We start from the raw sequence: 15,068 nt of genomic DNA, 5'->3' as shown, positions 1-15,068 counted from the left end.
GTGCCCGGCTGATACAAGGAAGTATTATTACTGAGTCATAGGGTATGTACTTTGCAGAGAGATGTGAGTTATTCTCCTCATTTGTTTTTTCTTTCTTTCCGTTTTTGTTTGTTTGTTTTTAGAGACAGAGTCTCTAAAACCACACCAGCTGCGTGCAAAACCACACCGGCTAATTTTTATATTTTTCTTGTAGAGACAGGATTTCACCATGTTGCCCAGGCTGGTCTTGAACTCCTGGGTTCAAGTGATTCACCTGCCTCAGCCTCCCAAAGTGCTGGGATTACAGTTGTGAGCCACCATGCCCAGTCTTATCCTCCTCATTCGGTAGATTATTAAATGGAGGCACAGAGAGGTAGAGTGACTTGCCCAGGGTCACACAGCGGGGTGCAGCAGAGGTAGAAATGGAATCCAGGTCTGTGGGATTCCAGAACCTGGATCTTTTGTGCCATGCCCTCGGCTTACTTACAGAGCCTGACATGTCCACACATGCACACACGCACACATGCGCACACACACACTCTGTCTCTCTCACTCATTCTCTCTCTCCCACTGTCCAGATCTCCACATACATCACAGTGCCCCCGTCCCCACTGATCCAGACCCTGGTGCAGGGGAACATCTTGGTGAGCGATGATGTGCTCATGTCTGCCATGTCGGCCTTCACATCCCTGGACCAGCCCATGCCCCAGGGACCCCCACCTGTGCAGGTAAGAAGGTGTGGGCTTCTCACAGGGTCTTGATTCCAGACCTTTACGTTAACTCCTGCAGATTCAGAATCTTGTAGAATAAAGAGGGCCTGGCCCCAGCTCTCCCTGTTGCTGAGGGAGGCTATCAGCTTTCCCTTGTTCCCCATGCTATAGATGGGGAAGCTGCTACGTCTAGGTGGGGACCCAGAACATGTGGAGCTTTGTCAATACAGTGCAGCTATTTTGACTGTTTTTTTTTTTGAGATGTAGCCTCACTTTGTTTTTTTTTTTTTTTTGAGACAGAGTCTCTCTCTGTTGCCCAGGCTGGAGCACAGTGGCGCAATCTCGGCTCACTGCAAGCTCTGCCTCCCGGGTTCACGCCATTCTCCTGCCTCAGCCTCCCGAGTAGCTGGGACTACAGGCGCCCGCCACTACGCCCGGCTAATTTTTTCTTTTTTAGTAGAGACGGGGTTTCACCGTAGTCTCGATCTCCTGACCTCGTGATCCGCCCACCTCGGCCTCCCAAAGTGCTAGGATTACAGGTGTGAGCCACCGCGCCCGGCCAAGGAGTCTCACTTTGTTGCCCAGGCTGGAGTGCAGTGGCATGATCTTGGCTGCAACCTCTGCCTCCTGGGTTCAAGTGATTCTTCTGCCTCAGCCTCCTGAGTAGCTGGGATTACAGGCATGTGCCACCACAGCCAGCTAATTTTTTTTTGTATTTTTAGTAGAGACAGGTTTTCTCCATGTTGGTCAGGCTGATCACGAACTCCTGACCTCAGGTGAGCCCCCTACCTCGGCCTCCCAGAGTGCTAGGATTACAGGCGTGAGCCACTGTGCCCAGCCAATTTTTGTATTTTTAGTGGAGACGGGGTTTCACCATGTTGGCCAGGCTTGTCTCAAACTCCTGACCTCAGGTGATCCTCCCACCTTGGCCTCCCAAAGTGCTGGGATTATAGGATTACAGGTGTGAGCCACTGCACCCAGCCTGACTTTTGTTTTTGTTTTTGTTCTTTTTTTTTTTTTTTTGAGACAGAGTCTTGCCCTGTTGCCCAGGCTGAAGTACAGTGGTGCGATCTTGGCTCCCTGCAACTTCCACCTCCCATGTTCAAGCAATTCTCCTGCCTCAACCTCCTGAGTAGCTGGGATTACAGGTGTGCGCCACCACGCCCAGCTGATTTTTGTATTTTTAGTAGAGATGGGGTTTCACTGTGTTGGTCAGGCTGGTCTCAAACTCATGACCTCAGGTGATCCACCTGCCTTGGCCCAAAGTGCTGGGATTACAGGTGTGAGCCACCGCACCTGGCCTTGTTTTTATTCTTAACAAGTGTCCCATGTCCATTAGAAAAATAGAAAATGCACAGAGCTCCCTGGGGATTTAAAAAAAAAATCTGTAGAGATGACGGTCTCCCTTTGTTGTCCAGGCTGATCTTGAACTCCTGGGCTCAAGGGATCCTCCAGTGTTGGCCTCCCAAAGTGCTGGAATTATAGACGTGAGCACCTGGCCAGGATTTTTCAATACAAAAGGATCTGTGGCCAAAGGAGCCTAAGGTGGAGGTGTTTTACTTCTCCCCTTGCTGTGTCCCTGGATTCTTCCTGCCATATAGAAATCCTTTTGATTTTCTCAACCGAGACTTTTCTTTTTCCCAAACATATTTTACTGTGGAACCCAAGGAATACAATGAAGAAGAGGACCCCATGTCCTTTATGAAATGCTGACCAGCATCATGTTTTTATTTTTGAGACAGCGTCTCGCTCAGGTCACTCAGGCTGGAGTACAGTGGTAGGATCATAGCTCACTGTAACCTCAAACTCCAGGGCTCAAGCAATCCTCCCTGCTCAGCCTCCTGAGGAGCTGGGACTACATACATGGTGCCAACATACTTGGCTAATTTAAAAAAAAAATTTTTTTTTTTTTTTTGAGATGGAGTCTTGCTTTTGTTGCCTAGGCTGGAGTACAGTGGCACCATCTTGGCTCACTGCAACCTCCGCATCCCAGGTTCAAGCGATTCTCCTGTCTCAGCCTCCTGAGTAGCTGGGATTACAGGTGCCCACCACCATGTCTGGCTAAGTTTTGTACTTTCAGTAAAGACAAGGTTTTGCCATGTTGGCCAGGCTGGTCTTGAACTCCTGACCTCAGGTGATCTGCCCACCTTGGCCTCCCAAAGTGCTGGGATTACAGGCGTGAGCCACCGTGCCTGGCCTAAAAAAAATTTTTTTTAGAGACAGAATCTCGCTATGTTACCCAGGCTGGTCTTGAACTCCTGGGCTCAAGCGATCCTCCTTCCTCTGCCTCCCAAAGTGCTGGGATTACAGGTGTGAGCCACTGCACCCAGCAGTACCATCATTTTAACAACTGCAAAGGATTCCACCATATGGATAGGCCATCTTCTGTTTAGCCAAGTTTCTATGTATAGACATGTAGGTCATTGCTGTTTTTTGCTGTTATGAAAATGGCTGGAGTCACCATCCATATACAGACATCTTTGCCCACCTGCTTGATTTTTTTTGTAGCATGAATTTCTAGAAGTTACTGACTGCATTTCACGACTACCCACGCATTCATGATTCTCTCGAAAGACTCACGGGACTCAGAGGTGGTTGTACTCATGGCTGTGGTTTATTACAGCAAAGGAACATAGCAAGATCAGCAAGGGAAAAAGACACATCAGGTGGAACCTGGAGGAATCCAGAGTTCTCTGTCTTGGGGAGGAGGGGAGAGGTTGCACAAAACATACTTCTTCCTGCAGCAGTGAAGTGTAGCAACATGGGTGCCGTGTTTCTGCCCAGGGAAACACACTTCAGACTCCAAAGCCAGGGTTTTTTTTTTTTTTTTTTTTTCTGAGACAGGGTCTCACTTCAACTGCCCTGGCTGGAGTGCAGTGGTGCAATTTCGGTTCACTGCAACCTCCACCTCCCTGGGCTCAGGTGATTCTCCCACCTCAGCCTCCCAAGTAGCTGGGACTACAGGTGTGCACCACTATGCCTGGCTAATGTTTTTGTATTTTTAGTAGAGATGGGATTTTGCCATGTTGCCCAGGCTGGTCTCGAACTCCTGGACTCCACCCGCCGCAGCCTCCCAAAGTGTTGAGATTACAGGCGTTAGCCACTGCACCAAGCCCAAGGCCAGGGTTTCTGTTAGGGATTGGTCATGTAGGTGACCAGCCACCATGACCAAAATTCCAGACTCCCAGAAGAAAAGGAAGTATTCACCATGAATCACATATTTTGTCCAAACAGTCTATGTAATCTGGTACAATAGAACAGTGCCCCAGGTGGGCAAAACAAGCCTTATCAACAAATGAGGTGTCCCACAAACCAGGTTCTCAGATCCCAGTCACGAGCTAGTGCTGCAAGCAAGCCCCCACTTTTTTTTTTTTTCAATTTTATAACTTTATTTGAGGTATTTGACGATCAGCGATTAGTTCTCATCCACATTGACTGTCTGTAGATTTTTGGAAGTGGTAACAGGTACATAGGTAACCAAAGTATAGAGCTTATTTGGTGAATCTTCATCCTCATTACGTTTTCTGGACAACCACACACGGATGCAGTATGGGACATTCTTTATTCCTTTGGCTCAGACAGCTTTGTTGAGCCTGGTATCAATGCATACATCTGGAGTTCCCATCTCCTTCATGGCAAGTTTCCGAATCTCTTTGAGTGCCTGAGAAGCACGCTTCTTGAAGCCCACTCCATGGATGCACTTGTGAATGTCGATGGTGTATTCTCGGGTCACCACCTCGCTGATGGCAGAATGACCCTTTTTCTTCTCGACACCCTTCTTTGTGGGAGCCATTCTGCTGGGTCCAAGTTGTAAAGGGAAGCCCTTCTTAAGATACCAACATTAGGCTGCTATATTAACTCTTTTCTGCATGAATGAGGTCATTTTTGCCTACTTTATTTATTTACTTTTTTTTGAGATGGAGTCTTGCTCTGTCGCCCAGGCTAAAGTGCAGTGGTGCGATCTCCGCTCACTGCCAGCTCCGTCTCCCAGGTTCATACCGTTCTCCTGCCTCAGCCTCCCAAGTAGCTGGGACTACAGGCCCCCGCCACCACGCCCAGCTAATTTTTTGTATTTTTAGTAGAGATGGGGTTTCACCGTTAGCCAAGATGGTCTCGATCTCCTGACCTCGTGATCCACCCGCCTCAGCCTCCCAAAATGCTGGGATTACAGGCGTGAGCCACCGCACCCGGCCATTTTTGCCTACTTTCAATAGGGAAAAGGGATAGCAGCACCAAGCTGAGGCTTCCTTCGAATTCTCCCATGACTTTGTTTCCCCAACCTCTCTTAACCCCTCTCCTGAGCTGCCTGGTGAGTAGCTGTTCTTTCTACTTGGCTGGCTAAAGCAAATGTCCTTCTTTCCCGATAAATAAGACAACTGGTATCAAGAGGCTGTAACACTTTTTCTTTTCTGATTTCAGAGCAGCCTGAACATGCATTCCGTGCCCAGCTACCTCACCCAGCCTCCACCCCCTCCTCCACCTCCTCCACCACTGCCCCCACCGCCACCACCTCAGCCCCCACCACCTCCACCCCAGAGCCTGGGCCCCCCTGGGCGTCCCAACCCTAGTGGGAATGGTGTGGTGGAGGTGTACAGTGCTGCCGCGCCCCTGCCTGGGAGTGGAACGGTGGAGATCCAGGCACTGGGGATGCAGCCCTACCCACCCCTGGAGGTGAGCAGAGGGGGCAGGGTGGAAGAAGACACTGGTCATGGACATCATGGCCAACCCGGACCCATCCTGAGCACCAGCTGTGTGCCAGGCACTGTGCTGGGGATACCATGAAAACCAGACCTGGTCCCGGCCTTCATGGGGTGTACCACATCATGGGGGAGAAGGACTTTAATCAAAGCATCACACCCACAGATGTAAGATGCAAGCCATGAGAAGGTAGAATGGAGTACAGGTTGTAGCAGAAATATAAGCTGCCTGCAGGTAATGCTCAGAACAGTCAGAGAATGCCTACCTTTTCGGGCAAAAAAAAGAAAAACGATTCAAAAAAAATTATCTGCCTGAGTGTCTCTCACAGTTTTTAATAAGCTAGGTGTATCAGTTAGCTATTGCTGGGTAAGAAATATCCACCAGGCATCAGTGGCATATAGCAAAAGTGTTTATTGTTCACGTGTTTACAGTGGTCAGCTAGGCAACTGCGGGTCGTGGCTGGGCTCACTCATATGTCTGAACGTTGGCTGGCTGTCAGCTGCTGTAGGATGGCCTGGGCTGGGACAAGTGGCGTGACTCAGCTCTGTTCTGCGTGACTCTCATCCTCCGCTAGGTTCTCATGGCCATGGTGGAGGTGCAAAAATGCAGACAGAAATGCCCAAGGCCTTTTGAGGTTTAGGCTTGTAAGAACACAGAATCACTTCTACTGGCCAAAGCAGATCACAAGGCCAGCTTAGATAGCGCAGGTAGGGAAATAGATGCCACCTCTTGATGGGAGGAACTGCAAAGTCACACTGCAAAGGCATGGGTACAGGGAGGGGCAAAGAATTGGTGCCATAATACAATCAATGTACCATACTAATTCCCTGCCAGTGAGCTCTAAGTTACAGGCCGTCTACTTGAAATGCACTGAGTTCATAGAACCTTCCAAGACACCAGTGCTAGAGGATATGGTTATGACAGAAACAACCTACCTGCACTAGAAATCACACTAACTCAGATTCACCATAGAATCCAGCCACAGACATGCCCTGTCAGGTAGTCTCTTTATGGAAAGAGAGCCCAGACCAGTGGGAAGATCCCACCACAAGGCATTCACATGATGTTCTGAGGGGCTGCAAGGGGGTTTGCCCTAGCCTGGGAGCATAGAACAAACTTCTCTAGGGAATTTATTGCATTGAGAAAAAGTTAAGTTAGTGGGATGCTGAGATCATGCTGGTGGCTGGTGGTAGTCAGAGGGGACCAGCCCAGAGAGGACCAGCACAGAAGGAGCTGCTGCTTTGATTTTCCATGTAGATGAGAGTATTTGAGGGCAGGGTCTGAGTCTTATTAGACTTTGCATCGTTAGCACCTAGCAGAGTACTCCTAGAGTAGATATCTTACATTGGACTGTCTGACCTCAGTCTGCACTCCTCTAAAATGGGAACTCTCCTGAAAAGCTGTTGAGGATAATAAGAGCCTATGCCAGTGGCAGTCACATTAATTACTCAGTACTGCCTTGAGTGATGGCTGAATTTATTCACGTGACAAGTATTTATTTATTTATTTGAGACAGAGTTTCACTCTGTCGCCCAGGCTGGAGTGCAGTGGTGTGATCTCGGCTGACTGCAACCTCTACCTCTCAGGTTCGAGCAATTCTCGTGCCTCAGGCTCCCAAGTAGCTGGTATTACAGGTGTGAGCTACCACGCCCAGCTAATTTTTTTGTATTTTTAGTAGAAACGGGTTTCATCATGATGGCCAGGCTGGTCTTGAACTCCTGGCTGGCCTCAGGTGATCTGCCTGCCTTGGCCTCCCAAAGTGCTGGGATTACAGGCATGAGCCACCGCACCCGGCCCAACAAGTATTTATTGAGTGCTGTATTGGTTAGGGTTTGGTCAGGAAAATAGAAACCTTTTTTTTTTTTTGAGACGGAGTCTCGCTCTGTCGCCCAGGCTGGAGTGCAGTGGCGCAATCTCGGCTCACTGCAAGCTCCGCCTCCCGGGTTCACGCCATACAGGCATGCACCACTTTGCCCATCTATTTTTTTTTTTTTCTAAATTAGAGATGGGGTCTCACTTTAGCCCAGGTTGGTCTCCATCTCCTGGCCTCAAGTGATCCTCTCACCTCAGCCTCCCAGAATGTTGGGATTACAGGCATGAGCCACCACACCCGGCCAGATTTTATCTTTTTTTTTTTTTTTTTTTTTACTTTTTTTTCAGCTTTGTCTGATTTTATTACTCCAATTGTAGCTTTCTATTTATTTGTATTTGTCTGAAATATTTTTTCAACTTTGGGCTTTTTGCTGAGTTGAATTCTTTTTTTTTTTTTTTTTTTTTGAGACAGTGTCTTGCTCTGTCGCCCAGGCTGGAGTGCAGGGGCATGATCACGGCTCGCCACATTCTCGATCTCCTAGGCTCAGGTGATTCTCCTACCTCAGCCTCCTGAGTAACTGGGATTACAGGCATGCACCACTTTGCCCATCTAATTTTTTTAATGTTTTCTGGAGATGAGATCTCCCTATGTTGCCCAGGCTAGTCTCAAACTCTTCTGCTCAAGTGATCTTCCTTCCTTGGCCTCCCAAAGTGCTGGAATTGCAGGCATGAGCCATTGTGCCTGGCTAGAGATTTTGGATAGGGCACCTCAGGAAGACCAATGGATGATGAATAGGCCAGGCACAGTGGCTCACGCCTGTAATCCCTGCACTTTGGGAGCCTGAGGTGGGTGGATCACTTAAGCTCAGGAGTTTGAGTCCAGCTTGGGCAATGTGGTGAAATCTTGTCTCTACAAAGTACACAAAAATTAGCTGGATGGCCGGGCGCAGTGGCTCACGCTTGTAATCCCAGCACTTTGGGAGGCCGAGGCGGGCGGATCACGAGGTCAGGAGATCGAGACCACGGTGAAACCCCGTCTCTACTAAAAGTACAAAAAAAAAAAAATTAGCCGGGCGTGGTGGCGGGCGCCTGTAGTCCCAGCTACACGGAGAGGCTGAGGCAGGAGAATGGCATGAACCCGGGAGGCGGAGCTTGCAGTGAGCCGAGATCGCGCCACTGCACTCTAGCCTGGGCGACAGAGCGAGACTCTGTCTCAAAAAAAAAAAAAAAAAAATTAGCTGGATATGGTGGTGTGTGCCTGTTATCCCAGCTATTTAGTGGGGTGAGGCGGGAGGGTTGCTTGAGCCTGGGAGGTCAAGGCTGCAGTGAGCCAAGATCACATGATTGCATTCCAGCCTGGGCAATAGAGCAAGAAAAATCTGAATGCCTCAGAATTCATTTGGTAATTTCTTGTGGCTTCAGTTCTCAGTGAAGAGAAGCCTGCTACTCTGGCATTGGGTAGTGTCAGTCAGGAAGTGGAGCAGCTGGGGGAGCACAGACCCTCTGACTTCCTGGTTCTTTTTTTTTTTTTTTTTTTTGAGACAGAGTCTCACTCCATCGCCCAGGCTGGAGTGCAGTGGCGCGATCTCGGCCCACCGCAACCTCCGCCTCCCAGGCTCAAGTGATTCTCCTGCCTTAGTCTCCTGAGTAGCTGGGATTACAGGCACACACCACCATGCCTGGCTAATTTTTGTATTTTTAGTAGAGACGAGGTTTCACCATGTTGGCCAGGCTGGTCTCAAACTCCTGACCTTAGGTGATCTGCCCACCTTGGTCTCCCAAAGTGCTGAGATTACATGTGTGAGCCACCATGTCCAGCCACCTAGTTCTCTTATGCTAGCAAAGTACCACTGATAAGAATAGACATGGCAAATAATAACAGCTAATGTGTATTGCGTGCTCACTCTGTGCCAGTCACTGTTCTAAGCCCTTAATATGTTACTTCATTTAATCTTCACAGTAACTGCATGAGAGGGGTACTATGATGAGTCCCATTTTGCAGATGTGGAAACTGAGGCAGAAATTAAAAAGATGCCTAAGGTCACTTCGGTGCTAAGTGGAAGAATCAAGATTTGAACCCAGGCAGCCTGGCTCCATAGCTGTTCTGGCCTCCTGGCTTCATGAAGTTCTAAGGGGGCTTGGGAGTGGCTTGGGTGACCAGGCCAGGTGGAGGGGCTGTAATGGTGATGTAGGGGAGAGTGGCTGAGGTCAACCAGGGAGGCAGGGAGAGTGCCCCTGGCTGGGAGCTCTTCCCCTCCCCTGGCAGGGCTTTTTCCCTGACTGTGTTGTCCTTCTAGGTGCCAAACCAGTGTGTGGAGCCTCCAGTATATCCCACCCCCACAGTGTACAGCCCTGGCAAACAGGGATTCAAACCCAAAGGACCAAACCCCGCTGCCCCCATGACCAGCGCCACCGGGGGCACGGTGGCCACCTTTGACTCTCCACCAATGCTGAAGACCCGACGGGCTAAAGGTGCCAGGGGACTCCCGGAAGGTGGGCCCCCAGCCTGCCATGGGCATCTTTCCTCAACATTGGCCAATCCACAAGCTGCTTGGTTCTGGTCTTCCCTTTTATGGTAGTTCAAGTTTGGTTGCATGTAATAGAAAATTCAAAATAGCAATGACTTCAAAATGATAGAATTTTCTTTCTCTCATGTGTAAGTCAAGGCCAAAGCCAGACAATCTGGGGATCATGTGACTGCATGGGCACCAGGCACCCTTGTTTCTTCTGTCTTTCTGTTTCCACCACCTCCAGAACATGGTATCAGTTATCCTGGTGCCTCATTGTCTAAGATGGCTGCTGGAGCTCCAGTCATCACTTTAATATTCCAGGCAGTAAGAAGAAGGGAAAGAGAAGGATAAAAGGGGCTTCTCCCAGCTTCTAGAAGTTCTGTTTGATATTTTTGCTCATATCTCATTGATGAAAACTTGGTCACATGGCCATACCTAGCTGCAAGAGAAGCTGGGAAATGTCTGTTTTGGCTAGGGACATTGATACTCCCATTATGGGATTTGTGAGGAGTGAAGAAGGAGAGAGTGGATATTAGGCAAGCAGTAGTATCTGCCATCCTAATGCAGATGCTAAGTATGGGGTGGGAGGTGGTGTCAGAGCAGGCAGCAGATGGAGAGGATAGAAATTGAAAAATTTTCAGCAGCTTTCCAGTCAGCTACTCCTCCCCTTCCTTCCTTCCACAATGATGTATTGAGCATCTGTGTGCCAGGCCCCGTGTCAGGCACTGGAATCTAGTCTCTTGGTCTATGATTCCTTCTGCCTTCAGTTTAATGGAAGAGACAGACAGGGAATAAATAAATAAATATTTCTGGGTTGCTCCAGGAAGGAGGTTAATGGGTCTTATGATTGCGAATAACTAGGGAGAGGCTGGAAAATGATACTACCTATTCATGTGGGTATCTGTGGGACAAGCATTCCAGGCAAGGGGGAAACAGCAGGTGCAAAGGCCCGGAGGCAGGAACATGCTTGAAGTCTTTTAAGGTTAGCAAGGTTAGCTAGGAGTCCACTGCAGCTGGATGGAGAGAATGATGAGGTTGTCAGGAGTGAGGGGATACAGAGCGCTGTGGGCCATGGCAAAGAGGGTGGATTTGATTGTAGGGCAGAGGGGGGCCTTTGAAGGATTCGTCTTGCTTTCCCAGCTGGAGCATGTCCTGGGCGTTCCTCTCCAGGCCCTGTGAAGCTCTCCCATGTCTCCTCCCTGGCCTGTGCATGGGCATAGACTTCCCTGGGGTACACATTGTCTGGCTCAGATACAGTAGCCAGAGGCTGCCCTTGGTACCCTGAGCTGCACCCCTAGCCTCATTGTCCCCTCCTTCCACTTGTCTTTCAGCTGCAGGGAAGCCAAAGGCCCAGAAACTCAAGTGCTCATACTGTGACAAGTCATTCACCAAAAACTTTGACCTGCAGCAGCACATCCGAAGGTACACATGCGTGGCGAGGCAGGTGGCTCCTGGGCAGGTGTGGCTGGGACCATCTGTGCTGGAAACGAGACTCCCTTCTCAGCCCCTAGCCTGTGGGGTGACCCAGGCTGCACTTGCGTGTTCAGGCCGTAGTCCAGGTCGGGTGGTTTTCCCTCTTCTATCTCAGGGGCTGTGGGAGGGACCTGTGAAAGCTGTGGGACCTGCCCATAGAGACTGGGAAGGTCAGGGATGGGCCGTGTAGGGGAAGAAAAGCACTGAACCCAGAGGGGCTTCACAGATGTGTTAGTGCTGCCTCAGGCCTCCCCTCTGCAGAACAGGCTGGCCTACCAGGGCTGCCATACTCTGCAAATAGGACTCTGTGAGCTCTCTGCTCACTCCAGACTAACCATGCAGCAATCCCTTCTGGGCCTTGGTTTTTCCATCTGTGGAAGGGGAGGGTGGGCTTGTTCAGCCTTTCTCACACAGTGAGATGCACTGGTACATGAGATGATTTTTTTTTTTTTTTTTTTGAGACTGAGTTTCACTCTTGTTGCCCAGGCTGGAGTGCAATGGTGCGATCCCAGCTCACTGCAACCTGTGACTCCTGGGTTCATGTGATTCCACTGCCTCAGCCTCCCAAGTAGCTGGGATTACAGGCATGCACCACCACGCCTGGCTAATTTTGTATTTTTAGTAGAGATGGGGTTTCTCCATGTTGGTCACGCTGGTCTCGAACTCCCAACCTCAGGTGATCCACCCGCCTCGGCCTCCCAAAGTGCTGGAACTACAGGTGTGAGCCACCACGCCCGGCTGATGAGATGATTTTTGGTGGTTCATGGATATGGGGTTGAAAAGTTCTGAAAAATGTAGTGGGAAAATTATTCCCTTTGCAATTTCAGTCCTTAGGGAGTCATAGAGAAAACTTCAGTTTGGTATAATTTGGTCATTAACACCATTGGTATACATGCTCATCTCTTATAACAGAAGGAGAGAGAGAGAGAGGGAGAGAGAGACAGAGAGAGAGAGAACAAACCTCACATTCCAGCCATGGCTGACAACAGCTTCTATCTAGACCAGGGTTTTTCAGCTTTGGCACTACTGACATTTTGGATCTGGGGTCACATCATTCTTTCCTGTAGGGAGCTGACCTGCACATCGTGAAATGTTTAGGAGCATCCCTGGCCTCTAACTATTAGATGCTAGTAGTACTGCAGCTACAGCTGTGACAATCAAAAATGCCAAATGTCCCCTGGAGGGCAAAACTGGCTTCAGTTGAGAACTGGTCTACACGAGTGCTGTCGCTGTCCAATAGAACTTTCTGTAGCGATAGAAATGCTCGAATTGGGCTGGGCGCGCTGGCTCATGCCTGTAATCCTAGCACTTTGGGAGGCTGAGGTGGGTGGATCACTTGAGGTCAGGGGTTCAAGACCACCCTGGCCAACATGGTGAAACCCCGTCTCTACTAAAAATACAAAAATTAGTTGGGCATGGTGGCAGGTGCTTGTAGGCCCAGCTACTCTGGAGGCTGAGACAGGAGAATCCCTTGAACCCAGGAGGCGGAGATTGCAGTGAGCCGAGATCGTGCCAGTGCACTCCAGCCTGGGTGACAGAGTGAGACTCTGTCTCAAAAAACAAAAAAAAAGAAATGCTCAAACTGGTGCTGTCCAATATGGTAGCTACTGACTATACATGGCTGTTGAGCACTTGGAATGTGGCTAGTGAGACTGAGAAACTGAATTTTGTATTTTATTTTGTTTTAATGAATTTAATTTTTTTTTCTTTTTTGAGACAGGGTCTTGCTCTGTTGCCCAGGCTGGAATGCAGTGGTGCAATCTCGGCTCACTGCAGCCTTAACCTCCCAGGCTCAAGCAATCCTCCTACCTCAGCCTCCTAAGTAGCTGAGACCATAGGCTCGCTCCACCACACCTACCTAATTTTTGCATTTTTTGTAGAAACAGGGTTTCATCATGTTGCCCAGGCTGGTCTTGAACTCCTGAGCTCAAGCGATTCTCCCGTCTCAGCTTTCCAAAGTGCTGGGATTACAGGTGTGAGCCACCATGCCGGGCTTGAATTTAAATTTAAATAGACCCATATGGCTTATGTCTACCTCATGGGACAGTATAGCTCTAGATCTTGCATTTTTTTTTTTTTTTTTTGGTTACTTTATGACAAGTGGTTTTCCACATAGAATAACAAAAGGAAGCTTTTTTAAAAGATTATTTTATTTTCATTTATTTTATTTTTAGAGACAAGGTCTCACTCTGTCATCCAGGCTGGAGTGCAGTGGCATGATCATAGCTCATTGTAACCTCCAACTGCTGGGCTTAAGTGATCCTTCTACCTCAGATTCCCAAAGTGCTAAAATTACATATGTGAGCCATAAAATTATTTTAAGTTTTAAAAAAGTGAGTTGATTTGAAGAAAAATGTTAAACTGTGGTACAAGTGCTATGCTGTGACAACTCGAATGTTTTCTCCTTCAAATGACAGACATCCCTATTTATTTATTTTTGAGATGGAGTCTCACTCTGTCACCCAGGCTGGAGTGCAGTGGTGCAATCTTGGCTCACTGCAACCTCCGCCTCCTGGGTTCAAGCGATTCTCCTGCCTCAGCCTCCTGAGTAGCTGGGATTATAGATGCACACCACCACACCCAGTTAATTTTTGTATTTTTAGTACAGACAGAGTTTCACCATGTTGGCCAGGCTGGTCTCGAACTCCTGACCTCAAGTGATCCACCTGCCTTGGCCTCCCAGAGTGCTGGGATTACTGGCGTGAACTACTGTGCCAGGCCAGAAGTCCTCATTTAAATGGGCTTGAACAATTAGGAAATGTTCTCTCATGGTATGAGATGGCCAGAGGAGGGCGGCTCCAGGGTTTGTTGATGAGCAGCTCAGTAACGTGACCTGGAACCCAGGGTCTTTCCATCTCTGGTTTGCCTGCCTCAGCGAGGGGGCTCGTCCCCGTGGTGTCAGAATGTGGCAAGTGGCATCTGGATGTTCTTTCTGGGCCTTCCTTGTGGCTGTGAGCTCCTAGGCTGAGGCCTTGTCCCCATTTCTGCAGGAGGGCACTGACAAGCTTGTCTTCCACAGCCACACTGGTGAGAAGCCCTTCCAGTGCATTGCGTGTGGCCGTGCCTTTGCCCAGAAGTCTAATGTTAAGAAACACATGCAGACTCACAAGGTGTGGCCTCCAGGACACAGTGGTGGAACCGTGTCTCGAAACTCTGTGACTGTACAGGTCATGGCCCTGAACCCCAGCAGGCAGGAGGACGAGGAAAACGCAGGTGGGTGGAAGTAGGGAATGCCATGCTCCCCACACCTCTCTTCTGCCGCTTCACAGGTTTTATTGCTAGCTGTGTGACCTTGGGCAACCCCCATGACCTCTCTGGGCTTCAATCTACCTTTATCTATAAAATGTGGCATAAGATGAAAGGAAGGATGACAAACATACAACATGTGTGGCATTACTGTAATACTGTACCCATGGTAGACATCACTATTCAATCACCTACCCATTTTTTGCTGAGCGTGGCTCTCACCTCAGAATCTTTTTTTTTTAACTTATGAATTATTTCTGGAATTTTCCATTTAATATTTTCAGACCATGGTTGACTTTGGGTAATTGAAATCATGGAAAGTAAAACTGCAAGTAAGGGGAGACTACTATAAAATAAAAATTTATGAGCCCATAATGTTAAAATAAATGAATGAATAAATAAATAGGGGATAAAATAAAGCCTTTTTTTTTTTTTTTTTTTTACTCTAAGTTCTGGGATACATGTGCAGAACATGCAGGTTTGTTACATAGGTATACGTGTGCCATGGTGGTTTGCTTCACGTATCAACCCATCATCTAGGTTTTAGGCCCCGCATGCATTAGGTGTTTGTCCTAATGCTCTCCCTCCCCTTGTCCCCAGCCCCCCGACAGGCCCTGGTGTGTGATGTTCCCCTCCCTGT

At 48.8% G+C, this 15,068-nt stretch overlaps 1 protein-coding gene and 1 pseudogene across 4 annotated transcripts in view; one reads left to right on the top strand and one right to left on the bottom strand.

Annotated features, from left to right (window-relative positions):
* ZNF341 (zinc finger protein 341) overlaps positions 1-15,068 on the top strand; it is a 64,369-nt gene that overhangs the window by 19,710 nt on the left and 29,591 nt on the right. For 2 of the 4 annotated variants that reach the window (XM_032142583.2, XM_058433200.1), the window contains exons 3-7: positions 558-707; positions 5,109-5,360; positions 9,497-9,692; positions 11,041-11,131; positions 14,202-14,395. In XM_032142583.2, coding sequence (XP_031998474.1) covers positions 558-707; positions 5,109-5,360; positions 9,497-9,692; positions 11,041-11,131; positions 14,202-14,395 — 883 coding nt within the window. The remainder of the gene's footprint in view (positions 1-557; positions 708-5,108; positions 5,361-9,496; positions 9,693-11,040; positions 11,132-14,201; positions 14,396-15,068) is intronic. The other 2 variants (XM_058433201.1, XM_058433202.1) reach the window with 2 other exon arrangements.
* Positions 3,544-5,087, bottom strand: LOC116461124 (large ribosomal subunit protein eL31-like; annotated as a pseudogene).

This window comes from Hylobates moloch, unplaced genomic scaffold, assembly GCF_009828535.3.
Source record: "Hylobates moloch isolate HMO894 unplaced genomic scaffold, HMol_V3 SCAFFOLD_21, whole genome shotgun sequence".
NCBI lineage: Eukaryota > Metazoa > Chordata > Mammalia > Primates > Hylobatidae > Hylobates > Hylobates moloch.
This window is presented reverse-complemented; position numbering and strand designations above follow the sequence as displayed.